At 42.3% G+C, this 27,359-nt stretch overlaps 2 protein-coding genes across 3 annotated transcripts in view; one reads left to right on the top strand and one right to left on the bottom strand.

The window, feature by feature from the left end:
• Nucleotides 1-5,417, bottom strand: part of DENND2B (DENN domain containing 2B) — a 233,650-nt gene extending 228,233 nt beyond the window's left edge. Inside the window, exon 1 of the mRNA XM_054970816.1 lies at nucleotides 5,303-5,417. The gene's annotated coding sequence lies outside the window, so the exon portion shown is untranslated. The remainder of the gene's footprint in view (nucleotides 1-5,302) is intronic.
• Nucleotides 5,418-14,084: 8,667 nt separating this feature from the next.
• Nucleotides 14,085-26,794, top strand: AKIP1 (A-kinase interacting protein 1). Of its 2 annotated transcripts, none has more exons than XM_054972367.1 (6): nucleotides 14,085-14,330; nucleotides 16,800-16,981; nucleotides 21,478-21,561; nucleotides 23,272-23,385; nucleotides 24,494-24,577; nucleotides 26,431-26,794. In XM_054972367.1, the coding sequence occupies exons 2-6, from the start codon at nucleotides 16,844-16,846 to the stop codon at nucleotides 26,557-26,559; spliced, it is 549 nt and encodes a 182-aa protein (XP_054828342.1). In that variant the 5' UTR covers nucleotides 14,085-14,330; nucleotides 16,800-16,843; the 3' UTR covers nucleotides 26,560-26,794. The 2 variants fall into 2 exon arrangements, with proteins under 2 accessions (XP_054828342.1, XP_054828343.1); XM_054972368.1 differs by lacking the exon at nucleotides 14,085-14,330 and adding an exon at nucleotides 14,382-14,457.
• Nucleotides 26,795-27,359: the final 565 nt, after the last annotated feature.

The raw sequence follows: 27,359 nt of genomic DNA, 5'->3' as shown, positions 1-27,359 counted from the left end.
TGAATAAAGCATGGGCCCAGAAAGCCTTGGAATTCTGATAGTTGTGGCAGCTCAAGGAACAGCATTCCAATCTGCTCCCAGGAGGCCTATGTTTTCCACTTGCTCAAAACTGATGGCCCTGGCAACATGACGCTGTACATTTCCAAAAGTGTTAAAATACTTCTATGTTTACTGCTTTAGAATGTGACCCTAAGCATAATTGGTCTCATATCTGTTTAAGGAATGTGAATACTTCATCTTTCTCCAGATAGAAGGCATTAAACAACAAATACTGAGGAGGGGGAATCAAAATTATTAAAATATATCATTAATCACATATACATAAACCCATATCTATAATCGTCATCCTTCTCCATAAGTTCTGTTAAGTAGCGCTGTTTTACAGCCTTGTAGAAGTCGACCCCTAGGGTAGGCGCACGTCTCACCTCTTCTGGGAGGCTGTTCAACAGCATCAGGGCAGCAACAGAAAAGAAGGTCCGGGTTATTCTCAAGAGTGAGTGGACTGTTAGGAGACCCTAATGGGAAGAACCCTATTGCTGCAGAGGTTCACATGGGGATTCCAAGATAAACTGTTACATCTGCAGCAGCAAAACTATATAGACATTAGCAAATATGAGCAGCATCCCTCGTGTGTATGTCACAACCTGGTTTTGGAAAGAATTCACTTCATAGGATTTAGCCTGCCTTCTTGTAGAATTTCATGTATTTTAGTACATTGTTTGAATGAGGCTTGTGATGAAACCGTGCTGATAATCCTCCTCTAATCACCCTGCACCCACTAATGGTCACAGTGAACCAAAAGTGATAAGGAATAATCAGAATCAACCTTCCTCCAAACTTCCATTAAACAACCAGAAGAAAGATGGTGCCAAGGAAAGCCAGCACTCTTCATGGGGTCACTGTTTGGCCCTTGGAATGTTCACTTCAACCTGCCTATCAAAATGAGCCCATACCTGGCGCAGCTGCTCCAGCTGCGCAGAGAGAATTGAGACCGAGACGCAAGGGGGGGGGGGAAGAAGTCCTGATCCTGAATATAATCTGTATTGTATAAGACCTACCAATCTGATAGCGTATTAGAAAGTTAACTTTTAAGAAAAATTGCAGCATGAAGGGAATACAAGACATGTAGTGTAGTGTTTGTTGTTTGTATGTTGATTTTCCCTTTTCCCAGTCCTCCCTTCCCTTTCCCCCCCTCCCCTTTATACTTTTGTAGTCTTTTGTAGTTTTTTATGTTAGATATTAAAAAATAATAAAAAAACTTTCAAAAAAAAATGAGCCCATACCTTAGGAGTACATCTAGCCCCTATATAACAGCCCATCAAACAAACCATAAAGAAACCACTGCAGTTGCTGGAGACATACATAAGCTTTTGAGGTTAACAGAACCCCGTATTGAACTTTGCTTCTGTTCTGGTTCATAAAGGGTACTGTTAACTTAAGAAATTGCAAAGTCTTTGCCAACAGAAGCTGATCTAATAAAAGATCTTTTCTTACTCCAAAATCAACATATCAGTGTTTCCATATGTACTAAATTGTTTGTACACAACTGAAGGGGCAGCTAGCAGGACTCCCAGAGAGGCAAGACAGAACTAGGCCCAATGGCATATGCAAGTTAAGACAAATGGTTTCCTGTTCTATTAGTCACGCCTGTTAAAGTTGAGCTTTTCACTGACACTGCTGATATACATATTTTTTGTACAACTACGTAAAATGATTTTAATTACTTTCCTGGTATAGATACAATAGGGAAACCCTAAAGGTTGCTGTGATAAATCCTGTTTAACTGTAATGGGGATCTTTTGTCAATTGCTTATCTTAGTTATCGCTGTGAAAAATTACTAGTTAAGTTACATGGAGGACCAGACTCTTCACTTGCAGTGTTCATATCAGAGCAGAAACAGAGAGCAAATCTTCTCACACTGCAAATCAGCTTTTTGGTGGGGCAGAAGCAAAAGAAAGCCAAGGCTAGGACTTGCTCTAGGCACTCCCATGTCTCTCCACCCCCATGCTTACCAGTAACTGTTAACCTGCACTGGGAAGGACTTCACCTCAAAGCCATTCATAAATGATTTACTATGATAGGAGACACATATACAGTGCAATGCTATATAAAACCACTGAAATTATCAGAGTTAGACGGGAGTAACTGCATAGAATTGCACTTTGACTTTGAGATGGTCCATAAAGTCTGTTACGAATTTGGGTGGAAAGAGTAACAGAAGGTGTGATAAGGAAGAGATTTGGTTTTGGTTAAAGTGTGGCAAGACATTTTTTTAAAGTTTGGACATACTTAGAGATGGTCCATTTATTCCCGTAAACTAGAAGCAGAGGGTGGTTGAAGGATGTGGATTGTGTCAGCCACGTAACTGACATTTATATACTCATTCAACCTAATCTGCACATGGCGGTGGATCACTGTTGGTGGATCAGGGTGAGACACAGATAAGTACTATATCTAGAAATAATTAAATCAAACGTTTATTCTGAATTAACATGGAAGATTAAACTGCAATCACTGAGGCAAACTGAAAGCAAAACTCCATGCTCAACAGATACTCAATTCTGATCCCTTTTCATATTTTGAATCACACATTTGTTTGAGCAAGCAGAATGGTTAATGCAAAATAATAGTGATCTACACTCACTGAAAGGAATACTTTTGCAATCTTAAATTAATTATAGCTTGTTCTGCTTGATTTATCCCGGAGTGTTCCACAACACAATGTATAGGTTACAACCATCCATACGTTCTTCAGACGTTCTTCATAAGGGACATTCCTGGCATTAATGCCAGGAATTCAGTTTGCTCCGGCCCCACATCAATGCAAATGGGACACGAGACATTACTGGGAGGTAAAAGGGTCTCAGCCAGTCAGGGGAAGGCCACAGGATGCTACCTTCACCTTCGCTCCAGCAGGCATTTTCTTTAGCAGCATGCAAACAAAAGGATTGTTAAAGGACATGTAAACAAGCTGTGGTATGGAAGGTTGCCAGTTCAAATCTCGCATCAGTCACAAACTCACCAAATGGCCTTGAACAAGTCACTATCTCTCAGTTGCATTCTGTTGGTTAGATCCAGACTGAATTGGGAATTTCCACCCATTCCCCTTCCTGTTGCAGACCCACCACATGTCATTCCTCTGGGTCCCCTATCCTCCAAGAGCAGAATTATGTAGAGACTGGCAGACTGTAGTGGGAGGGGAGAGGCAGGAAAATCCTATTCTGTCACTGAAAAATTTAGTCTGGATGTATGGTACAGGACTCTGCTGCATGTATGTTACACTGCTGTATGTTACAGGGCTCTTTTAACAACTACTGAAGTACTCTGAATACCAGAAGTACCTTATACACCATAAATTATTGTGATTATAGAACCATCTGAGTTCCTAAATATGTTTTCATTTAACAATCCCTCACTAGGAAATAATTTGCAGCACTGATTATTCACCTTTGTGGGGAACAGCATATCATGGCTCCACCTTTGTTTGACTTTTGTTTAACATGCTCCTCTAATTTATTTTGACTACCACCTCCCCAATACACAGACCAGCATCCAAAGAACTGCTTAACTGGTTGCATGTGCCCAAAGGGTACCTTGTGTTTCTTGAACAGCAGTCACCCAGTCTTGCACAGTGAGACACAGAAACAGAATGAGTTTCCAAACCATCTATTGATATGGGTCTTCTGTTCCAAGAACAAGAAAAAGACACATATCCCCCTGAGCGAGTGAGCAAAGGCCTGAGTATGCCTGAAGTGGCTGTCTGGGAAAATTCCACCCTATTTCACCTAACTATTCTTACAACCACAAGCTGTTATTACAGGATTTGTTAGTCATTCCCTAAGGATAAAGAAATATGTTTTATGGGGGAGACTATTCTGAACGAGGCAAAGGAGGGGAGAGAGACAATGAAACTCTTCATAGCTCTAAGCCAATGCCACCTATGCACTCTGTTCTTCAAAAATCACTACTATCTATCTAGCACATGCTCTCTTATTCTAAAAGATTCAAAAGGGTTGAAAGCAGAAGGATCTGTAAGAGTCTGTAATTACTTTTTTTGACTTGCGTGACCTGGTTGCTCTTTAGACTGAATGAGGCAAGCTCTTGGTTACAGTCCAGACTCAAGTCACGACATCTGATTTTTTCCCACCAAATGAACCGCTGAAGGAACTCCCTTGTCTCTTCAGTAAAATCTATCACGGGACTACAAAGCTTCTCTCCCCCGCCCCCATTCAGGTCTAGGTGGCTGCTTGCAACAGAGATAACAGAGCTTTGCTGTGTGAATGAGCAAAAATCAGGAAGGAAATACCTCCTTTTCTAGCCATCTTTACATCTGTGTATGGAAGAGTAAACAATTATGGTTTGGATTTTCAACTGAGAATGTAGGAAAGATTCCACTGAAGATACTTTCTATTTGTTAGCACTGAACTCCCAATCCAGTTTTCCATTCATGTGGAGATTTACAGTAATGTTGTACAGTATATATTAACCTGAAACAGTTTTGTTTCTATTGGTAAAAGGGGGGTGGGGTAGAGAAGTTACCTAATTCAACGTCTGCCTTTCTGATACTATGGAGACAAGGTTTGCAAGGGTCCAAAAGTTCAGTCATAGAAATACTCTGTATGTTTCCCAGGTCATTTTGGAAAAAAGAAGACAAAGAAGCACTTTGTTTCTAAAAAAAATTTTTTAAATGTTTAAGAGATCGTTTTAGTGTCTTGTGCAGTGATTTCCAGCTTGAATAAGTATTAGCCATTAACAGATCTCACTGATATTTATAAATGGATAGAAGGCAATCGAAAGACTCTGAGTAGACTTAAAAATAAAGCCAAGTTTCCTCCCAAAAGTATATAAATGGTGGGAAATGTCTGGCAAAACCAGGGAACGTGGTATACAAGCGCCACCTACCCACCTCCGTGCGATAGTGCAGGGCGATTTATGGGGGGAAAGAAGACACTCGCTCCAGCCCCATAAAGTTGCACTAAATCCCTCCAAACGAAGTGCCGAGAAATCCCGATTCAAACGAACAAAAGGCGTGTCACATCTAAGGAAGTATGGAATCTAAAGATGCGCTTCTCCCTAGGAAAAGCCACCGCTTTCCCTATTCCTTTCCCGCTCGGTGACATCCATTGTTCTCCCCAGCCCAAAGCCCGGAGCCCATTGAAACACGCCAAGTCCCTTCCTGGGAAGAAGACAGCGGCGGCTTCTGCCCTAGCAATCGTAAGCCCTGGCAAGGAAACTTCCAGGAGAGCCTTCGGCGGCGCTCCCCCTTCCAGGGAACGGAGGCGAGGCACCCGCTCCTCTTACCTAGGCTGCTGCCCTGCGCTGGAAGAATGCAGATGTCGAGTCCAGCTGCTGCGGCTCGCAGACGGGGACGCCTCCGCTTCTGATCTCTGAGCTTGGCCAGATGAGGCTGACTCCTTCTCCCCCCCCCCAATTTTTTTTAAGAAGCTGGAAAGAGGGGGAGGGGAGAGGGAGGCAGAGAAATATGCAAAGACAGGAAGTGGAGACGGCAAGGCCAGTGCGGGAGATTAATAGGAACCAGTAACCCAGCTGCCAACAAAGAAACCTGCGCCTCTGGCGCGGCTGCTGCTACAGCCGGGCTGGACCACGGCAGCCGCGGCTACACCCTGCGGGGAAGACTTTGCGAAGGGAGGCCATTGACATCTTCATACCTCAGCCCCCTCCCCTCTCCCCATCTCTCTTATCCGAAGGAAAAGTGGGACGGACTACTTACTCGCTGTGGCTCTCAGGATCACATCCGACAGAGGGGAATCCAGCAACTGCAGGCTGTGAGCAGGCGATCTTGAGGTGAATGGTCATGTCTGGTGGCTAGAAGTTTTCCCAAAGCGCAGGAGGAAAAATCTGCTACCATTTCCCCTTGTCTAGAAAAGGCTGTCCCTGTTGAAGACCATCTGGTTGCAATCGCTAGAAAAGTTGGTCTGTTCTTAGGCGTAAAAAGTCAGAGAGTTTGCCAGGTAAGGAGGGAAGAGATTACTTCAGGCAGTACTGGGCAGGCTTTCTTTCCATGCCACAGTCCGCAGGTGGAGGGGGCATCATCACTCCAAGCCATGTGTTTACATTCGGGACCGGTTCTGACTCCCACCCTCCTTAACTCAAATCAGTTATTTAGCTGCCTTTTGACTTCACGCCATCACGGCTACTTCTGACAGCTGACTCATGATCAACAAGAACCAGACTGTGCCTGAGCTTTCAGAATATCACTAAACTGGGCTGGGATTGCCAAAATGTGTATGTGAATTTTTCACATTTTTGACATTTCACTGTGAATATGCATGATCATTTAATTGTAATACTTTTATCCCACAGTTCCTATAAAAACCCTCTAGCAACATATATGTTGGATTCCCAGGCAGCTCTCTGCTCCACAAAGGTGCCTCATGAGTTAACCACTCCTGCTTTACAGGGTAATTTACCTAGATATGAAACAATATTATACAGGGCTGGGTGGCCAGGGGTGTGATCAGACTAAGACAAACTAAAATATTGTTACTTCAAGGTAACAGTGTCCAAAAGTCAAACTTCTAATTCAATTATTACTTACTTAAAATATTTTATCTCACTTTCCTTGCAGATCAAAGATTCAAGGTCTGATTACAAAATGAAATACACAAAAAATTCTTTTACAAAAACATATTTTATTTTATTTCATTTACTTCATTTATACTCCGCCTTTCTCCCCACTAAAGTGGTTTACTTCATTTTCCTCTCCTCTATTTTATCCTTACAACAACCCTGTGAGGTAGGATAGGAGTGTCCAGGGTCTGAGTCCCAGCCCCCAGACTTGCCAGGAGGGAACTGTGGGAGGCAACCGGGAGGCAGTGGCCCTGCCGCCCCAGCCAGCAACCAGGTCCAGAACCTGCCTACTCCATGGAGAAGGGGCGAAAGGCCAAAGCCTCAGAGGGCTGGAGGGAGCAGGGAGAGACCAGCTAGTCCCACCCTCCAGGGGGAGGAGAGGGGGATAAGCAGGCCAGAGGAGAAGGGCCAGGGCAGGGGGAATAGGGACCCAGCAGCAGCCCAAACAGAACTCTTACTTGACAGGGAGAAGCAGCCACAGCAGCTCAGAGCCACGCCCCAGCCTCCACCTCAGCTTGAAGACAGCAGCCTGGCTCAGGAGATGCTCACAACCAAGCCCCTCCAGGTGGAGCTGCTGAAGGCATTCTGTGGGCAGAGCTGGGCAGCCAGCCAAGGGGCCACAGCTGGGCCTACTTTCAGTAATCAGTTCTGCCAGAGAGGCCTGGCAGCCAGCCAACATACCGCAGCTGTTGCTGATCCAGGCAGTCCAGCCAGCTCCCCCAGGACCTGCAAGGAGGGCGGGGTGCTGAGAGGAGGCTCTATAAAAGCTGGCTGGGAAGAGCTCTGGGGTGGTGGGTGTGAGTAAGTAGTGATGGTGTGGAGTGAGAGCAGAGCAGTGCGAGAGTGGAGGCTTGGAGGAGAGTTCTGGGAGGAGGAGATGATGGAGGATGCAGGGGGTAAGCAGGCCAGGTTGAGCAGGCCAGCGAGTGGATTGAGAGGGAGTCAGGGTGATGTATCCTGCCCCTCCTTCCACAGAGCAGGGTCCTGCAGCATCCCTGGTGCCCCTCTGATGTCAGGGCCAGCCCAGCCGGTGCCCTGCCCAGTGGCGGCAACAACAAGCCCTGTCAAGGAGCACATGACTTGCCCAAGGTCACCCAGGAAACTTCCATGGCAGAGTGGGGATTCAAACATGGATCTCTCAGATCCTTGTCTGACACTCTAACTACTACACAACATTGGCTCTCATGTATGGCCCCAACATCCCCTCCCCATACAGGCTTCAAGTGGGTATTGAGTCACAAGGATGTCTCAAGCTGGCGATGGCTTCTCCGGCACTGCACACTCACAGCACCACAGGCTAAGAGCCCTTTAACTCTCACCCTTCCGCTCATATCTCTGGGCATGCCTTGGCTTTAAGCTGCCTGCAAAAGGGGGAGGGAAGAAGCTCAGCCAGTCTTACTCAGCTGGCTTCAATGTTCCAGGTCCCTCTGTCTTCTAAACTGGAAAAGGTATGAACACAGAAAGACTATGCATACATTCTGGTTGTAGGAAAAATGGCAATTTTATGTGAGACTGTGCAGAGGGAGTCAATGGCTGCTTCCACACATGTTGGATAATCCACTTTCAATACTCTTTAGTGAACATTTGAAACTGATTTTCCATGTGTGGAACAAAAAATTCACTTCAAAAGGATTGCGAAAGTGCATTGAAAGTGCATTATTCAACGTGTGTGGAAATAGCCAATGTTCACTGCAACCTGTATCACTGTTCTGTGTTCCACTGTCTGATTTTCTCCTACATCAAAGAGTGTTCTTCAGTAAAGAGGTTCAAACATTTGGTCTGCTCAGAAGTCCTTCAGAGTCCTTCTTCCCTGACATGTCCAATTTTCCTTCTTTATTAGCATTTTTTCCATCTTCCTTTCCCATCCCTTTTAATGATTGCTTTGTGCCCTCATATACCCTACTATTTATTTATTATTTTATTTTATCATATTTGTATTCCGTCCTCCCAGCGAGCAGGCTCAGGGCGGATAACAGCATTGAGAACATTCAGGGCTTTTTTTCAGCAGGAACGCGATGGAACAGAGTTCCGGAACCTCTTGAAAATGGTCACATGGCTGGTGGCCCTGCCCACTGATCTCCAGACAGAGGGAAGTTTAGATTGCCCTCTGCAATCTATATCTTTTAGAGGATAGCCAGAGAACTGTATCTTGCACAGTTGCAAAATTCTGTGTGATAGCACTCAGAAAGCGGAATCACTTGATGAAGGAAACGTCAATTGCCGGGAAACGAATTAATGAAGTGAGTGAGTCTACTGTTATATATATATATAATCATATATATGATTTTATCTTTTATGTATTTATCCATTTTAAGTATTTAAAAACTGTTCTTTTTATCTGTACTTAACTTGGCTGGTCTTGCGACTGTAATAAACCTTTGATTGAAATCCTCTGCCCAAGACCCCTTTCAATTTAGTTTCAGGCAAGGCAGTGGAATGGAGACAGCACTGGTGGCCTTTGTCGATGATCTCTGTCTTAATGCAGACAAAGGCAATGCCTCTCTGCTGATCTCACTAGATCTCAGCAGCCTTTGATACAGCAGGCCATGAAATCCCGTAGAAATGTTTGGGAGTAGAAGGAGGGATTAAGGGATGCGTTTTGAAGGTGGCACCCTGCAGACAGGTAGAACTGGCAAGCGTCCATTCACATGCATTCTCTTTGGTAGCTCCTGCATTGGAATGGTCTGCCTGAAGTTATCTAGAGGTTTCCATGCTTCCATCATTTCCCAAAATGGGCAAAACAGAATTGTTCAGGAGAGCTTTCTTGACAAAAGAGCCAAGTTATAGTGTAATGGTTCAGCTCAGGAGATGACTTTTATTAGTGAGAAAATCTCTCCTGCACTGATTATCCTGTTACTTTAAACAGTTATGTTTGTGTGCATTGTTCAGTTTCCCCCCTTGTTCCACAATCCCAGCACAACTGCATTTTTTGCCTTACTGGGAATCTTTACTGTTAGATTCAAATATTATCATATCTTGTAATCTGCTTACTAGTTGATTTAAATAACACTCAGGGATCATTTCATAGAAAAAGAGCTGCAGGAACTCATTAGCATAACTCATTAACATATGCCATGCACCTTGACATCATCGGAAATGTGTCGTTAGCATGACTGATTTGCATATGCCACACTCCCTGACCTCACCTATCCTGGCTGTTTTGGACCCAATCCTAGCCATTCAGGGCCGAAATTGGGCCCAAAATGGCAAAAAGGGGCTGAAAATGGCTGAAAAGGGGCCCAAAATGGTCAGAATTGGGCCGCTGCTGAGTGGGAGAGTGATCCACCACCCATCAAAGGCCCGATCCTAGCTGTTTTGGGACCAATCCCGGTTGTTTTAGGCCCGATCCTGGTCATTTTGGGCCCAATCCAGGCCAAAGCAGGCCCAAAATGGCCAAAAATCAGGTGGGTGAGGCCACCTGACGTGGCCACTTTGGAGAACTACCGGAACTGCGTTCCTGCACGTTCCCCCTCAAAATGAGCCCTGATAATACTTGTATACTTGAGTCCCAGTGAGAAAGGCAAACTATAAATGAAAATATCTTTATTTCATAAGATTTAGTAATATAGTTGAGCTTATAATCACTTAGCTACTGTGACTCCAGTCCAAAGGTACAATCCAAAGGTATAGCACATTCAGCATGTGCTGTACCGCTGTACACATGCAAGGATTCCCAATGAACTCTGCTCAGGTTTTCACCTGCTACCAATCATGTTCAAGCAGGTGTTGGGTTCTGGGAGAAAAGACCTTTTCAGCTATCTCTCAAGTGCCACACGCACGGGCCCAGTTCAGGAAAGATCAATGTAAGAATTTTCAAGCCTGCATAGCAGCATCTTTGTATCCAATACAGCATCATGCATGCAGAAGTCAGTTTCTACGCAGAGATTACCCTTGCTGTTCAGGACTCATCTACTCCTGCGTTAAAGTATGCGTTAATGCTATAAAATAGCAGGAACTTCCTAGGCAATAACCTGGCAACATCATTACACACATAAAGTCCATGTAAAGTTGCCAAGCAGCCACGGAAAAGATCCCATCCTTTTAACAGATGTTTAATGTGCAGAAATGGGCAATTCAAGATTTCATGGCAAGCAGCTAAATAAAATCACCTCATTTGCTGCAGAGCAAACCAATATTAAAGGGACAGCTAGATGGACCCGTTTAAAAGTTGGCAACTCTACCTCCAATCCTTTCAAAGCGTTCCTATAGGATGTTTCCATTTTTCAAGAGTCTCCATTATTACCCAAAGCAAAATGAATTATGCATAAAAGAAAAATTTAGACAGGCTTCTTGTTTCTACCACTTAGCTTTGTAATCTTTCCCCAATAATGACCTAACCATAGGCTTAAGTGCTTTGCAGAATTAAGGCCTTCATTGGTTATAAGCTACACACACACACCACACACACAGGAAATTCTTGTTTATTATACAGTAAATCTCTGGTAAACAGCTGGCGGCTGCTCTAATGGAGTAACTGGGGTATGATGATAACATGTAAGCAGAAAGTGGGTCATATTCTGTGCTTGCTGGAATAATGCATGATGTCCATCACAGCTTGGTTATTTCATCACAATACAATTATAAGTTTTCAAAAGCTTTTCGCATTTTTTTCTAGCAGTAGTCAAGCATTGCTTCCAGCAAGAAAGAGAAGCTTCAGTCTAAACCACCAGCAAAAGGCTTCAGCCTGGCTATTGAGAATTCATCCACGCAGGCTAATGCATAAACCCCTCATCATCAGGCAAGCTGGGATCAGTAATCATGAAACTTTTCCAGGAGGATTAGATAGGCAGAACTGAGAAAGGACAGCAGGAACATGATGGCCACAAAAGGAGAAGGAGCAGGAGTAAGCTGGGAAGTGAAAATGGCCCTGGAGCAAGCCAAGCTGTGAGGCCAGTGCTGCAGGCCAGAGCTTCTCGGCTCAGCATTGCCAGCAAGAGACATTTGATCACCCATTAGTGCTTCCTGCAAAGTGGCAGCAGTGTGAGGGCAGACAGTTCATGAGCTGACAGCAACTGCCATTGCCAATGAAGGGTCTGAGCCAAGTAGCCCCTGAAGCAGGGCCAGAGTTGCTGGGGCTTGGCTCTGTTTGCTCAGGGCCACAGGTGGCTCTCTAGGGCACTGGCCCCACCAAGAAATTTCCCTGTCAGTTAAATGGCTGGTCTGCTCCTGAGGAGCCAGCAAACAATTCAAGGAATAATAGAAAGTTAGAGACAGCAGTCATGTTATCTGTTCCAACAAAGATCCAGGGCTGACTACAACAGAGTTCTTAGGGTGCTTGTAGATAGAAAGCATCACAGAACAGACTCCTGCAAGCCCTGCCTCTTTCTCGAGCACCTGTTCCAGGAGCTTTTCATGGCAAATCAGTCCTTTTCACTGTCGTTGATTATCATGGTTGTAGTACATTTTCATGAAAGGAATAACAAGAGTTAGAGGTTAGGAGGTCAATGTTATGCTATCTTCCAGGAACAGAAGTTGAACTCAGGTCCTCTCTGGAACTTGTCAGGGACATTACAGAGGGGAAGTCTGGTATGATATTACTCTATATTAACTTTTATCCTACCCTTCTTCCAAGGGGCTCATGGTGGAGTACATGGTTCTGTCCTCTGTCATTTTATTCTCACAACAACTTTATGACTAAGTAGGGATTTGAACCTAGGTCAGCCTATTTTTACTCAAACTCTCTAAATGCTAAACAATATTGTCTCTTCTCAAGCTCTGTAACTTTCACTAGCGCGCGCGCATGTGTGTGCGCGCATGCATGCGTGCGTGCACGCACAGTGTCATCAGGTCACACCTGAATTATGGCAACTCCTACTGGGGTTTATAAGGCAAGAAGCAAAGAGAGGTGACTTGCCATTGCCTGCCTCTGCATACTGATCCCAGACTTCCTTGGTGTCATCCATCCAAATACTAACCAGGGCCAACCTGACTTAGCTTCCAAGATCTGATGAGATCAGGTAGCCTGGGCCATCTGGGTTAGGGCAACCATAGAATAAAGAGTGACAATATCACAGCTACAAACTGACATATGCTTACCTGGTGTCAGTCACTCTGACAACATAAAAACAATAATCACAGCATAAAAACAGCAATCAATAAAACCATTGGCTCTGGATAAACAGTAAGAATTGTTGCTAGATTTCTGATTCTTTTGCCTTTGGCAGTGTTTTGAGTTGCTCCTGAGGGATGGATTGGGTGCAGAATCCTGGAATGAAAGCCCATTCCTAAACCATGTCATGTTACTGTCTCACCGGTTTGGAAAGCAGTGCTCTGTCAAGCTTCAGTTACTCTTTGCTCTGATGGGATGATGCTGACTTTGCGAATTCTTTCACTTTGCTGTGGGTAGTAGTGATCCACTGATAGTTCCTTGAGAACCTGCAAGTTGCCTGAGAATGCAGGTCCCAGCCTTTTGCAGGGCAGAACTGGAGCTTATCTACTTCGCACAAAAGGCAATTCCAGCTGCTCATTGTGTTGCAGTATCCAGCCAGCAGTTTTATGGAACCAGCAGCAGAACTGCTGACAGTATTCATTGCTGTGCCTGAATATAAGTCTGCCAAATAGGACAGAAATGTTCTTGAGAGGCAAAAGAGTTTACAGCTTGGGGGACACTGCACTTCCAGGAGAAAGAGTACTCTGGTATATTTGCTTTTCAGAAACCTGCTCTCCTGTCCTAACCACCAACAGGATTGAGGCATATATTCTAAACAGTATTGGGCTGCCCAACAAGAACATTGTGGCTATCTAACTGGCTATGTTAATGCCCCTCTTAAAATCCCAATAACACAGCTCTATCAGCAGCGGCAGAAGCTGCGGGTGAGATTAAGGCTGGTGGCCTAAGCAAAGGCACACTGACTACTGCATCTGGCAGAGTGGACTCTAGTCCACAAAACCACGATAGAATAAAAACGTGTTAGTATTTAACCTGCTCTGACACCAGTTTAATTGGGTGAAATCTCTGCCTACAATCTTCTGCTCAAAACTGTTCAGAAGATGTTTAGCTCGGAGTCTTCCAATCTAATCTTAAACACATACTTTTATAAGTCTTATTGACTTCAGCGATATTTACCCTTTAATGTAGCATTGCAAAAGCCGTCGACATGTTCTCTGATGGCACCTCACTAGAATGAATGATTTAAAGACTGAGGCCGTAAATGATCATTGTTCTCCTTATGCTTGGTCTTGGTCCAATGAAACTACACCGTTTCTAAGTGTTGCTGGAGCGATGTTGCTACAATGTAGTATTACAGAGCTAGAGCCCAAGCATGTTTACTCCACAGTAAGTCCAACCGCATTCAATGGCTTTTACTCTCGTATTGTAGCACTTAGGAATGCAGACCACTCACACGCGTGTTTACTCATAAAGAAGTCCTATCGCGTTCTGCGGGACTTACTTTTGTGTAAACGCGAAGCAACGGCCGCCCGGAGAAAGAAAGCTCCACGCGCATGTCTATTGTGACGTAACGAGTCGCTGTTCCGCGAAGCGGCCCGGACCGCTAAAAGGTCATCCGAAGTTCCGAAGCAAGTAGTGGCGACGGCTGCAGCAGGGCTGTGTGACGTCACCGCATCGCCTTCGACAATTGGTGCTTTAAGGGACGCGGGTGTTTCCCCTGAACACTCCTGGCGGACTCTGGCTGATGGGGAGCTGATCAGGTGGCCGAAGAAAGCGGGAGGCGACTTGCCCTTCTGCGCATCTTCTCGTCTCGGTTTCAACTAGTTGTTCGCAGCGGTTGTGTGTATGGTGAGCTCTTCAAGTTGTCTGTAGGGGGAGCGTGGTGCCTTCCTATTAGAGCAGAGTCTAATCACCTGCGAAGTGGTTGGTAATCGCTTTTCCGCCTCCTCTCTCCTGCGGTTTGGAAGGATACTGTGTAAGTGAGTGGACCATATCAGCATGGAACTGTGAATGCAGCGTGTCTTTTGTTGTCTTCCTGTGGCAGAGGCGGGAAACTTCTGCTTTTTGGAAAAGTGAACCTGACTTCCAGTTTCTCTGGGAATAAGGAGAGGGTGTACATTTGGCTGTAATCCCCACCCCACCCTATCTCTAAAATATCTCTTTTTCCAGTCCTGGAGGCTGTGAGGGCTAACAGCAAACTGCTATAAAATCAAAACGCTGTATGAAAAGTATACAGAGTGGCTTATACTTATTCATATCCTGTATTTGTTATTATAGTGGTTTTCAGTCTTTCCAAACACCAAGCGTGGGGCATCAGAATTAAGTGAGAGGAAAGGAAGAACCAGAGTTATAACTTCACTGGTGTTAAGGCCACAGTTGTGGGCAGCAGGCCAAGAGAACTGGGATTGGCAGTACAAGCTAGGCACCAGGAAGACTTCTTTAAGTGAAGAGTGAGGCTAAAGTCAGAGCTGTGTTGCTAAGTGACCTTATCTCACTGTCCTGCTCTTCTTGGTGTGTGTTCAAAGAAAGCAGGAGCCCTGTTGCCTTCGGTCCCTAAATGTGTGTATTGGCAGCAGCAGGTCTTCCTAAAAGGCTACAAAAACATGCTGGCTCCAGTATGTCTTGCAGGCAACCCAGTAGATAGAGATCTCTGATTTATCTGAGGATCCTGACCCATGGGTTGAAGATCACCTTGGCTGTGTGGCTGGTATTTGCCAAGTATCTGTGACTGTTCTGGAAGATGAGGTCCAATTTTGATAAAAACTTGTAACCCCTTGATTTTTATTACTGAGATAAAATGTGCATCCTTGGATGTTTTCAATATCATCATTGTTCATTTTTCCAGTCAGTCTGGAGTGCGGCCACATAACCTCCGTAGCCCAGATCTGTAACTGTTTCAGTTTTAGTATGGTTGTATTTTAGGTTAGGTAGATTCAAAACTGGCAGCTAAACTCACTCATCCTGGAGATTAGGCTTAGACGTGTATTATTTACTTATTTACTTCTATCCTGCTTGTTTATGAATGTCTCAAGGTGACTAAAAACCTTCAAAATTATCTAAAAAACTACTATGAAAATAGAAAGCCACCCCAATGTAACCAAATTCCCCCCCAGACACTTTCAGTTCTCTACAGTAATATAATAAATACCAGTGCCAAAAATAAAACAAGAAAAAATTCTCTATTTACTCTGAACACAAAGTCCTTTGAAAAGGGAAGATCTTGCCATTCCTCCTGACAGACAGGAATGTTTGAGCTTGCCATCCAGCCTTAAGCAAGCTCTTCCCAGAGGCTGGGGCAGCACAGGAGAAGGCCTGGTTTCTGATAGAGGCTGGTCAGGTCAGGTGACAGAAACAGATAGTAGAGAACTACGATATGAGTCACACAGAACTGTTGAGACAACAGCTTGATAAAGACAGTAGACTTAAATGGTTGCATTTTCATGTGCAGTTATTCATTTCCCATGCAATCATGTTTGTGACTTGACCCTCAAAAGAGCTCAAGGTGTATAAATAGTCTCTCATTATGCCCACACAGCAACCCTGTGATGTAAGCTGGCTGAGAGCCCAAGCTCACCCAGTGAGTTTTGTGACTCGGGAGGGAAGTAAATATTATAATAAATCCGGAACTTCTGCCTTCCTGTGTTCCCTCTTCCTTATAATGTATCCTACAACACAACATACGGTGAGGTCATTGTACTGCGTTTCCTCACATAGTGCATTGTATCATTGATTGATAAGTATATGCAGAAAATTAAAACTTAATATTACATATGGCACTGTAGCACGTTATGACAAAGAGGGTGCAACGTTGAGGCAAGTCCATTTCCCTTACAATGTCTTGTTCCTCACTCTGCGAGGACTTGAACCCAGGTCCACGTGTGACACTGCCCACTATGCCTTGCAGCTGTGCACAGTGCAATGGATTTCGCATTTTTAGATATGAAGCTGCAGAACTTGCAGGACTGGTAAGTTTGTTCCTCATAGCTGTTCCCAAAGTGTAGAATTGTAATAAGAAAAATGTCTCTGAGCATGAACCAAGCATCTTTCTCTTGCTGCAAGGAAACACCGTTTGTGGTGAAAGGAGGAGTTTCCATGGTTAGTGGGCTGAGTTTCAGGCAGACCCCAGACACTTCCTTTGGAAAGTAAATGTTAGAAGGGGGTAAAAAACCTTTTTTACCTTTCCAAATGCAACTAAATAAAGAGAATTGTTCCCCCTTCCCCAAACAGAAAAGGAAACTAAATATGAAATCTCTAGAGAAAAATGTACTTCTGTCCCCCACCCACCCCCTCACTGTGTGTGTCTATCTGTCCAAACAGATCAGTTAGCATTTTCAAAGTCAGTGTGTGTCAAGAGACAAGGAATGGAGTCCCGTGCAATAAGTGTAAACCATCACCTCATGCAACGCACAGCAACACTAGCCCAGGAGGTTCTAGAGCGGGCAAAAAAACGGAAAGTGATCTGGCCACTGCCTTCAGGATTCCAGAGGAAGGCTTTCCAGGTAAGGGTTTTAAGATAGATTCTAGTTGTCATGATTGGAATGATGTTTCTTACATTACAGAAGGCAGCAGTAGGAGAACTGAGAGAATCTCACGTCTCCTTCCAAGCAAGGAAAGATGTGTGGACTTAAAACAGCTTCTCCGGGTGATCCAAGGGCATTTTTCTTATGGTTAGAATGGCCATATACCCTGTTATTACTACTGAGAGAACAGTCTGTGTGATGCTGCATGAACAGCCAGATGTCTGTATGTTCCATCCACAGAAGGAACCAGATGTTACACCAGGCACACACCTGCATTTCCAGATTTCTGTTGCAGGAGCCAGATTGTGACTGGGTTCAACCACGGAGTGAGCCTGCAGACTCCAGCCCCTCCATCTGGTTAGTGCTGCCTCACTGACTGCTGTTCATGATGCCTGATAGTAAGGCATCATGTCTCCTTCCACTTAATCGATTGAACCCACTAAGAGAATGCTTGGAGGGGATCTATACACCTTCCCCAAGCAGCCTGAAAACCCTCTTTGAGGAATGGCAGAGCCTCACAAGCGAAATAAGTGGGGGGTGGGCTGCAGTGATAATGGGGAGCCAATGAAAAATCATCTCATTTTCCATCTTCTGTCTGCAGACAAGAGGGGGGAAATTACTTTTCCATACTATTGCTGTAGCTCCCTGTTATGTGGTTCATTTGCTTATGAGGCTTTCCTGATCCTTGGAGAGGATTTTTGAGTCCTATTGCAGGTTACTTGATGAAGAAGAATGCAGGGAAAGATCTGTTTTGTTAGTACTTTGAATTTTTCTGGCCGATATAACCATATGTCTTGCTTGTATGACTGACCTTGGATACTAATTAGCTCATTAAGAGAGCTCTAAATATATACATCACAGTAGATACTTCCATTCTCTCAAGTGCCATTCTTCATGTGGGTATGTGTGAGACTATCTTACGGACCATCTGTCTCTTTCTGTACCTGCTACCTTTTAGGCCATGCTTGCTTTCCTGACTCATCGGAACAGTTTTCTTTGCCACTCATTGGCTACAAGAAGTTTTAAGCATGAACATCCCAGATGAAACACAATGGTTGGCACACTTTATTTGGTTGGGCATAGGGTACATCTTCATTTTATTTTATTTTATTTTATTAAAACATTTATTAGCTGCCTTTCTATCTTACAGGAACTCAAGGCAGCTTACAATATAAAAAAATAATAATAAAATGAATAAAAACAAAATTTAAAAACACAGTTTAAGGCTGCCAATGAAACAGAACCAACGTTTATTAAAAACATCCTCAATAAAAATGTCTTCAGCTGCCTCCTGAAGATCAGCAGTGAGGGGGCCAGGCAGACCTCCCTTGGCTGTCGTTTCTTAATCATGGGACAACCACTGAAAAGGCACTCTCTTGTGTACCCACTAGATGAGCTTCTTTAGCAGATGGGACAGTCAGGAGAGCCTCTCCCTGTGATCTTAATTCCCAGACAGGAATATATGGGAGAAGACGGTCCTTCAGATACACCAGTCACATGGAAGGTAGGGCTTTAAAGGCCAAAATCAACATCTTACATTGCACTTGGGAGTGGATTGGCAGCCAGTGTAGTTGCTGTAATATCAAGGTCACATATTCCCAAGAGCTGGCCGCAACCAGCATTATAGGCGCAGCATTCTGCATTGCCTGCAGCTTCCGAACACGCTTCAGGAGTAGCCCCAAGTAGAGTGCCTTTCAGTAGTCCAGTTGAGATGTAGCAAAGGCATGGATCACTGTGGCTAGATCTGGCTGAGCCAGGATACACCAAATGAAGCTGGGCAAAAGCACTCCAAACCATCACAGCAATCTGGTTTTCTAAGGTGACTGCTATGTCAAGCAGCACTCCGAAACTGATACCAAAGAAGAAAGCAATAAAAAACATTCAAAGACAATATGGTACTCATATTTTGAGGGATGAACTATTAAGAATATGGTTTCAGTGCAGAAATAGAATGTTTGCCAACCTTGTCACTGATCTCTCCAATAGATACCTACTGCAAGGCTAGTATACAAAACAAAATTGACCACATAAATTATGAATATATGATAGATAAAGAAGACAAAATAAAACCCTGTAAAGAAATCTGTGATGTAGGAAAAAACATTCCATGGTTGTTGTATTATCTAAAGATGTCTAAACTTAAAAAACAAATAGCTAAAAAAAGAGACTGCCTTAGAGAGAAAATGGCTTTTGAGCAATTAATTACTGGAGACTCAAAGCATCTATTAGGAAGAATATATAAAGTGTTATTGCAATATGACATAGAAACAGAGCAAGTAAAAAATTGTATGATAAAATGGATGCAAAACTTTGGAAAAAATATATCCATGAGCCAGTGGAAAAATCTATGGACTAAAGAAATCAAACTTACTGAATGTCAAGTGTTAAGGAAGAATTGGTATAAAATGTTTTCAGATGGTATATTAATCCCAAAGATACTGCAAAAACTAATAAAGAGTATAATGGAAAATGTTGGAAATGTTAGAATACGAATGCAACGTTTTATCACATGTGGTGGACGTGTAAAGTAGCAAGGAAATATTGGATAGAAATACATGAACGAATGTAAAAGAGATTAAAATATAAATTTGTGATGAATCCCAAAATACGTTGTTAAATATTATACCAAGCAATATTTTAAAAATGCGTAGTGAATTAGTCAAGTATATAGTGATGGCGGCAAGAGTAATTTTTGCAGCAAAATGGAAGGCAGAAAAAGGTTCAGATGTGAAGAAATGGAAGAATAAATTACATGAATATGCAACAGTGGCAAAATTAACATCTTATATACATAATAGACCAACAGAATTTCAAGAAAAATGTAAAGTATTTTTGACTATCTAAAAATCAAGGATAAGTACGAATTTTAAGTTTAAATTAGACTAGGTAAAGAGATCAGCAGTATATTTTTGTAATATATATTTATAACAAAATTATTACTGGAGATGAAGATAGACGGTAAAACTAAAATAGAAATATTGAAATAGAAGTAAAAAATTAGAAATATATAAGGCAAGTCTATACAGATATTGAACTATATGATTTGATTGATTTTAGTATGTTAAAATGTATATGGCTGCTTCCACACACGTCGGATAATCCACTTTCAATACGCTTTAGTGAACATTTATAACTGATTTTCCATGTGTGGAACAAAAAATCCACTTCTAAAGGATACCTAAAGTGCATTGAAAGTGCATTATTCAATGTGTGTGGAAACGGCCTATGTCTAGTTTATGTTGTATGTAGAAGTAGATTATAGTAGTATGATTATGATTATTCTTTTGAGTTTATAAACTGAAATAAAACTTATTTTAAAAACAATCAGCACTCCCACGCTGCCAACCGGGCTTTCCAAGGGAAGCATAGCCCCATCCAAGACAAGACAAGAGAGGTCTCAGGTTCTTGGTTTGCCTTTCTACTAACCCAGAGAACCTTTGTCAGAATTCAGTTTCAAATATATATGATTGATTCTGCCCCCCCCACCCTTGCATCAGTCATCCAAGAGAACATGTATTGATGTTCTCTTTACTTCACAGCTTGTGGAAAGTGGTTAAAAGAAGGCAAAAACAAAACTGGAAAATGTAGAACTATGTCATGTAGAATCTTTTGGAGGCAATAAAGGACCCTCTTATGGAGCTGCATTTTCCACATTCCTACATCCCAATGCAAGGAGCTGTTTGTTTGTTTTTCTTATCCCTCAACTTGTTTCTCATAATAGTTCACAGACCTGTTTATGTTCATCTGGGAGTCAACCTCGTCCAACTTCTCCCCCCCCCCTTTTGAAAATTACATTGTTTAAAAAAACAGATGTCAAAAATAAAACTTATAGCAAGGAGGGCTTATTCTATATTCACCTTAGCCCTCTACATTTAAATAAACACACACAGAAGGGGGAGAATGGCACAAGCGTGCTAACTCCATCCTTGTGACTGGGAATGCTGTTTTTACTTTCATAGGGATGATGCCTCTATGCATACACTTTGTACACACAGGCAATTCACAGTCTGGCAATTGCATGTCAGTGGGGGTGGCGCAAGCAGGCTCATTCCCGCTCATCTTCCATGCACTTTGATTTGAATGTGTAAATGCCATTTGAAGAGGGCTCTTGTCAAAATGTCAGGAGAGCACTCACCCTTCTGTTCAGATGATTCTAAAATGCAGAACTATTTAGTAGGGATTTTAAAGATTGTTAATAAGGTGCTCCATTGTTCCAGATTTTTGTTTTATTCCTTTTGTGGTAATAGGTTTAATTTCTGTTGTGAACTCATATGTGTTCCCTTTGGGAAGAAAAGCAGATGATAAATATTTTCAAACAAATAAAATAGCAGTATCTATAAAAAGAACTGACAATCCCCCAGTCTCCTTTCTGTACACAGAACTGTGTTGCATATGTATCATGCCAGTATGTTGTCCTTTGTGGTATACTGCTTGATTTTTATAGCGACTGACAACATTTTGTTTCATGCAAACAGGAAGGTGATAATGAAGATAAGTATCTTAATGCTGCTTTTGCTTCAGTTGCTGAACACATGGGCCATATATCAGAAGAATGTGAGGTAAACTAATTTTAAGCTCAGAACAATGACTTTGGGAGTTCATTCAATTTTAATAACGTAGGCAAGAGTTTTGTAACTTGAGTTATCTGGAGGTGAATGCGTATTTTGCAGTTGGTCAAGATGATCTCCCAGCGGAACAACACTTCTGTTGGCAGGGCAGATTCTTCCAAACACATTACAGACCCCCTCTTTGTCTGCCTAGTAGCAGAATTTCAAGGGGTTCAGTAGTCGATTGAAAAGATGTGAAAATTCTGTTCTGCAAGCTTTGTTTTATTCCTACTGTTTTGTTTCCAGTTTTCTGTGTTTAATCATAACCCATGTGCCAAGGTAACTATAATTTGCATCAAGATAAGCTGAAGTCTTTATAAATTGTATAAATTGTCGGTGTGTTATATGGGGTGGGGCTGGGTGTTGCATAATTTCATTTTTATTTACATTATTTATAGTCAGTCTGTCTCTGAAACGCAAGACAGATTACACAGTGTGAATAAGTACAGTCAGTTTCAAAGACATTTCAATAAACAATTTAATTGGGTATATAAATACAAATTTGCAAAACTTTAAAACTAGCAGGAATCTAATACAGAGTTGAAGAAATGCTAAACGGAGCATAAGCAATTATAAGACTGACATACTAAACAACATATAAACTATCCAGTAGCATCAACCATACAGCAACAGAAAGTACATAGAAGTAACGTCTATAGTCCTTATCCCTTTACTTATGCATCTCTTTGGGACCACTTCCCTACAGTACAGCCCTTCTATCTGAGTAAAAAGCCCTCTTGAATAATTCAGTTTTGCAATGTTTATGGAAAGCCAAAAGAGTAGAAGCTTTCCTGACCTCTTCGGGTAGGCCATTCCATAGGGTGGGTGCCACCACAGAGAAAATACATGTACAAGCCCATATGTTGGTTTTGCCCATGTGCAAGATGGCACCTGCAGAAAGCCCTGTTCAGATGAGTGAAACTACCTTGGCTGAACATAAGGAGAGAAGTGATCCCATAGATATGGTGGACCAAGGTCATGAAGAGTTTTGTGTGTGATAGCCAGTATCTTGAATTGAGCCTGGTAGCTGATAGGCAGCCAGTGGAGTGACTGTAAAATGGAAATAATATTCATGCTCCTCCTAGCTTGCGTTTGACATGGGGAATTGCATGAAAGAGCTGTGCTGAGCACTGAAGGCCTGACTTCCACCCTCTTAAACTTTGAAAACTTTACCAGGTTTTCCAAACCTGTGTTCAGAAACAACTTTCCATTGCGATGTTATTTTAAAATCTTGTGGTAATGACTTCTATACTCAGTACCAGTTTTACTCCATTATTCCAAGCAGCCCAAGTAACTATCAGCAAAGATTAATACAGATCCAGTATGGTCCAAGAGATGCATCAAGTTGCTCTTTACCAGGCATGGAATCTAACATCATACTTTCAACACTGTAGAATACAACGCAGGCAAAGAGAAGCATTGAGGTTTTCCCCTTGTAGGCAGCAGATGGCAGCAGAGATTTTGCTGTATTTTGGAGACATGAGGGGAGCTGCTCTCAAACAGGACTCACTTGTCATGTTAAAAAAAACACATGAAAAATATTTAAGTGGTGATGGGATGTGCTGAGAGTTTGTATGCAGCCCTGTATTACATCAAGTATTTTTTATTTTATTTTAAATGTGTTCACATTTCAGGTCTTATCAATCTTCAACTCTTTTCCAGAAATACTATTGCTGTGTGCCACCATTTCAGTTCAAAGAGTATGAAGTTGCACATGTTTTCAGATATCATGGCCGCCTAGCATCTGAAAGCTTGTTAAAAGCATTTGAAGATGAAGTAAGTGTACCGATCATTGTTCTCTGTTTGAATCAGGATGGCTTGGCCAAAGGTCAGTCAGCTCAAAGGAGTCTTTTGTGTTGCTGTTTTAAGCTGTTTTCCTACTTTCTGCCAATCTCTATATAATACTCAAGAATTTTACTGGACTTCCCCTTTTTCACGTTTGTTATTTGTACTAATGCTCCACCCCCTAATTATATATGTTCTATACTTCTAGAATTGTACAGGCTCTGGGAACCATATTCATATATGAAAAGTGACTGGAGAATATATTTGTGAACAGTCCAAGTTTCAAATTCTTTTTTTTTTTTTATTGAAGCTTTACCCCACTTTTCTCTCACATCCAGGAACTGAAAGTGGTCTACATATAAATACAAAATTGCAATTTAAACAAAGACACACATGCTGTAATAATCCCACATCCTAGACTGGTGCTGGGTTTCACTAATCTGCCTTACTCTGTGCCACCGCTGACAAGCTAAGAGCCCTTTAGCTCGGGCCCTTCAGCTTGTGCCGAAGGCTCGTGCCTCTTGTCATGCCCAGGCTAAATACTGGTGGCAGGAAAGGAATGGAGGTGCCGCTCTAGTCTCATTCAGTCTCTTCCTCTTAGCACTTGGCTGTCCGCAGTTCAGTTGAAAAACACATCATAAATTATAAGATTACAGACTGAAAAATTGACTCTGCTTTCATACCTCTTCTTTATTATCCGTTTCTGTTGAAATATTCTCTCCTAACACGTCTTTCCTGTCTTGGCATTTCTGGTAAACATTAAATATTATCAGTCATTTCATATTAACCATCCTTTCAGTGGATCAGGTCTGGTGATGTTCAAGATCTTACCTAACGGCATGTAATTAACATATTTGCTTTGATTAGGGACCTTGGATGGTTTTTGCGTACACACACCTTTGATGAACACCTTAGCTTGTTAATTCAATTATCTATTCAGTGTATATTTTCTTCTTGGGGCACGGCATCTTCTGGGTACTAATCTAGGGCTTTGTGGCATTTAGATAGAAGGGATATAAATGGCTTGCAGTGCAATAGGAGCATTGGATTTGATCACCTCCAACCCTGAGGCTCAATAAATGCTACTTGTTCTCTTCAGGAAAATAAAATGCACCCAATTGTGGAAGAACTTGGATGTTCTAACTCAGAAGCATTAATTCCAGTAAAGACCTTGGAACAAAAGGCAAGTATAAAGACTTCACATGATTTGAAAGACTGTAGAATTTTTTCCCTATGTATGTTTTACTAAACTATGACCATCCAATCACAGATAAAGTAAAATACACAAAAGAATTAGAATACTTGGGGAAGCTGAAATCTGAATGAAAGGTCTGATCGGTGGACTATCATTATACCTTTTTATTTATTTGCTCACTTAGCCAAGATTATTATGGCTCCCACAACATGTGAGTGGCATAATCATTTGGCAACTACTATCCACTGTTCAGTTAAGTACACGTAGATCACATCAGTTGTAATCAGTGCACTTGTGTCTATTTGGGATGGTAACTGTTGCATGAGTCACTGTAAGTTGTGATTTCCTTTCTGTGTGACTGGCAAAAAAGCCATGGAAGGCAATAATTACCATCTGCATTCTGCTCCTTTCCACATAACACATGAATTCACTTATGTCCTATTTCCATAGGCAAAGATAAATATTTTTTACTCCAATTTTGTGACCTCAAGGAACTGAGGGTTTTTTTTTAATATTCAGATGTTTATACCTTGCTTTTCTCCCCAGTGGGCTTACAAACAACATTCTCCCTTGCTGCATTTTATTTTCAGATCAACAGTCCTGTAAGATAGGCTAGGATGAATGACTGGTCAAACATCAAGATGGGTAGCTGTGTTAGTCTGTCTGTAGCAGCAGAAAAGAGCAAGAGTCCACCTATAAGACTAACAAAATTAGTGGTAGGGTATGAACTTTTGTGAGCCACAGCTCACTTCTTCAGATACAGCTGGAATATGAGTCCATCTGTCCTTATATCTTGGAGAATGATTACAGAAGCCGAATGATAATAGCTGGTGAATGACAGTGGCAGGCATGATTGAATAGGGTGGGGTATGCAGAGGGGTAGTGGATGTGGAGAAATCAGCACTGGTAATGAGGCAGGAAGCCTATGTCTCGATTCAGTCCAGGTAGATATATTGTCTTGAGCTTCGTTATCAGTTGCAATTCAGCAGTCTGTCTTTCTAATCTCTCTTTGAAATTCCTCTGCGGGATAACTGCTACTTTTAAGTCAGCAGCTGAATGTCCTGGAAGATTAAAATATTCCCCCACTGATTTTTGAATGTTTTGGTTCTTGATGTCAGACTTATGACCATTAATTCTTTGTTGAAGGGACTGGACAGTTTGTCCAATGTAGAGGGTGGGGAATTGCTGACACGTGATGATGGCATAAATCACATTAGGGGATGAGCAGGAGTATGAACCTGAGATGGTATGGCTGATGTTGCTGGGTGCACTGATGGTGTTGCTCGGATCTATATGAGAGCAAAGTTGGCATCTTGGTTTGTTGCAGGACTTGGTACCAGAGTCCATGTTAGTGTTAAGTAATTTATCATTGTGGGTGAGTAGTTGTTTCAGGTTAGCAGGTTGTCTGTAAGGAAGAAAAGGTCAGCCCCCCAGTGCCTGTGTGAGGAAAGTATCACAATCCAGCATGGGTTGTGTAGGTCATTAATAATGCGTTGGACTGGCTTGAGTTGTGAGCTGTAGGTGACCACCAACAGTGTTCTGTTGTTATTTTCTTTGGGCTTGTCTTGTAGCAAGCTGTCCCTGGGTGTCATCCTGGCATTTCCAATCATCTTTCTCATTATGTCAGGGGGATACTGTAGTCGCAAAAATATCTGTTACAGATCCTTTAAGTGACTATCTCTGTCTGAGGGACCACTTTTGCCACCAACCATTGTTTTTTGCACATAATTCTTAATAGTAATATCTTCCTGCTGTCAGAGTATATTTATAGATTTTACTGCTGTTTCTTTGTGTTCATACAAATTTGTACTACAGTTTAGACATTTGTGTTTCATTTGCAGGATATCTACATTGAAGTTTCCCCTGGCACCTACACTATCTCAGCATCCTCTGCTGAAGACAAAATCAAACAGACGCATGTAATAGAAGTTCATCCAGGACAAAGTATAAATTTGTCCTTCGATTTATGATCAGTTTTTTCTTCATTTTTAAACAACCTACCAAATGAAATGGAAGCTTTAGTGTCTTGCTGAATTGAAACGGACACTCCTTCAGATATGTTATGAGAGCACTTTACTGCACTGTCTTCCCTATTTTGGTCAGGTCTGTAGGCTTTTTATCCTGTCTGTATATTATGCTGTTGTAGGTCCACTGTAAATATGCATAATCTGAAACTGTACATATCTGACATAAATGAATCATGTGGTACAGCTCTACTGTTATGCTATACAATAAACTTAAACTATTTTTTTAAAAAAAACTTTTTTTTAAGATTCTGCTTCATTCATTTCCATAGCCTCTTCATTAGTAGAATGGAGGATAGTGATTATTTTGCTACTGTGGGCCATGTGCACATGTATGATGACCAAAACCTTTATTAGCCTGTTTTTTTATGCATTGCTAACTACTGGACAAACTTTCAAGTTCTTGAATCAGTGTGTCAGTCTAGATGTTTAAAAGGGCGGGGGATGAGTGAGAAGAAGAAAAGATGTTTCGGGCCATGATGCTAAGACAGTCTGCATCTTATGCAGGATACAGTGCAGACTTGCTTAGATTTGCTAGTGCTGTGTGGAGCTGGTATCAACTTGCCCCTTAGCCTCCTGGGCTAAAGAAGGAAAAAATGGCAGCTTCCATTGGAACATTTTACAAAAGAAGATCTGTAGTGCCTGTGCTGTGAAATGGAACACAAAGATCCCAAGGCTGAGAACAGAGAAAAATAGGCAAGTCTTTGCAAGGTGAGAGCAGAGATTTTACTGCTATGAGGAATATT

Source organism: Eublepharis macularius, chromosome 2 (assembly GCF_028583425.1).
Source record: "Eublepharis macularius isolate TG4126 chromosome 2, MPM_Emac_v1.0, whole genome shotgun sequence".
In the NCBI taxonomy this organism is placed as follows: domain Eukaryota; kingdom Metazoa; phylum Chordata; class Lepidosauria; order Squamata; family Eublepharidae; genus Eublepharis; species Eublepharis macularius.
This window is presented reverse-complemented; position numbering and strand designations above follow the sequence as displayed.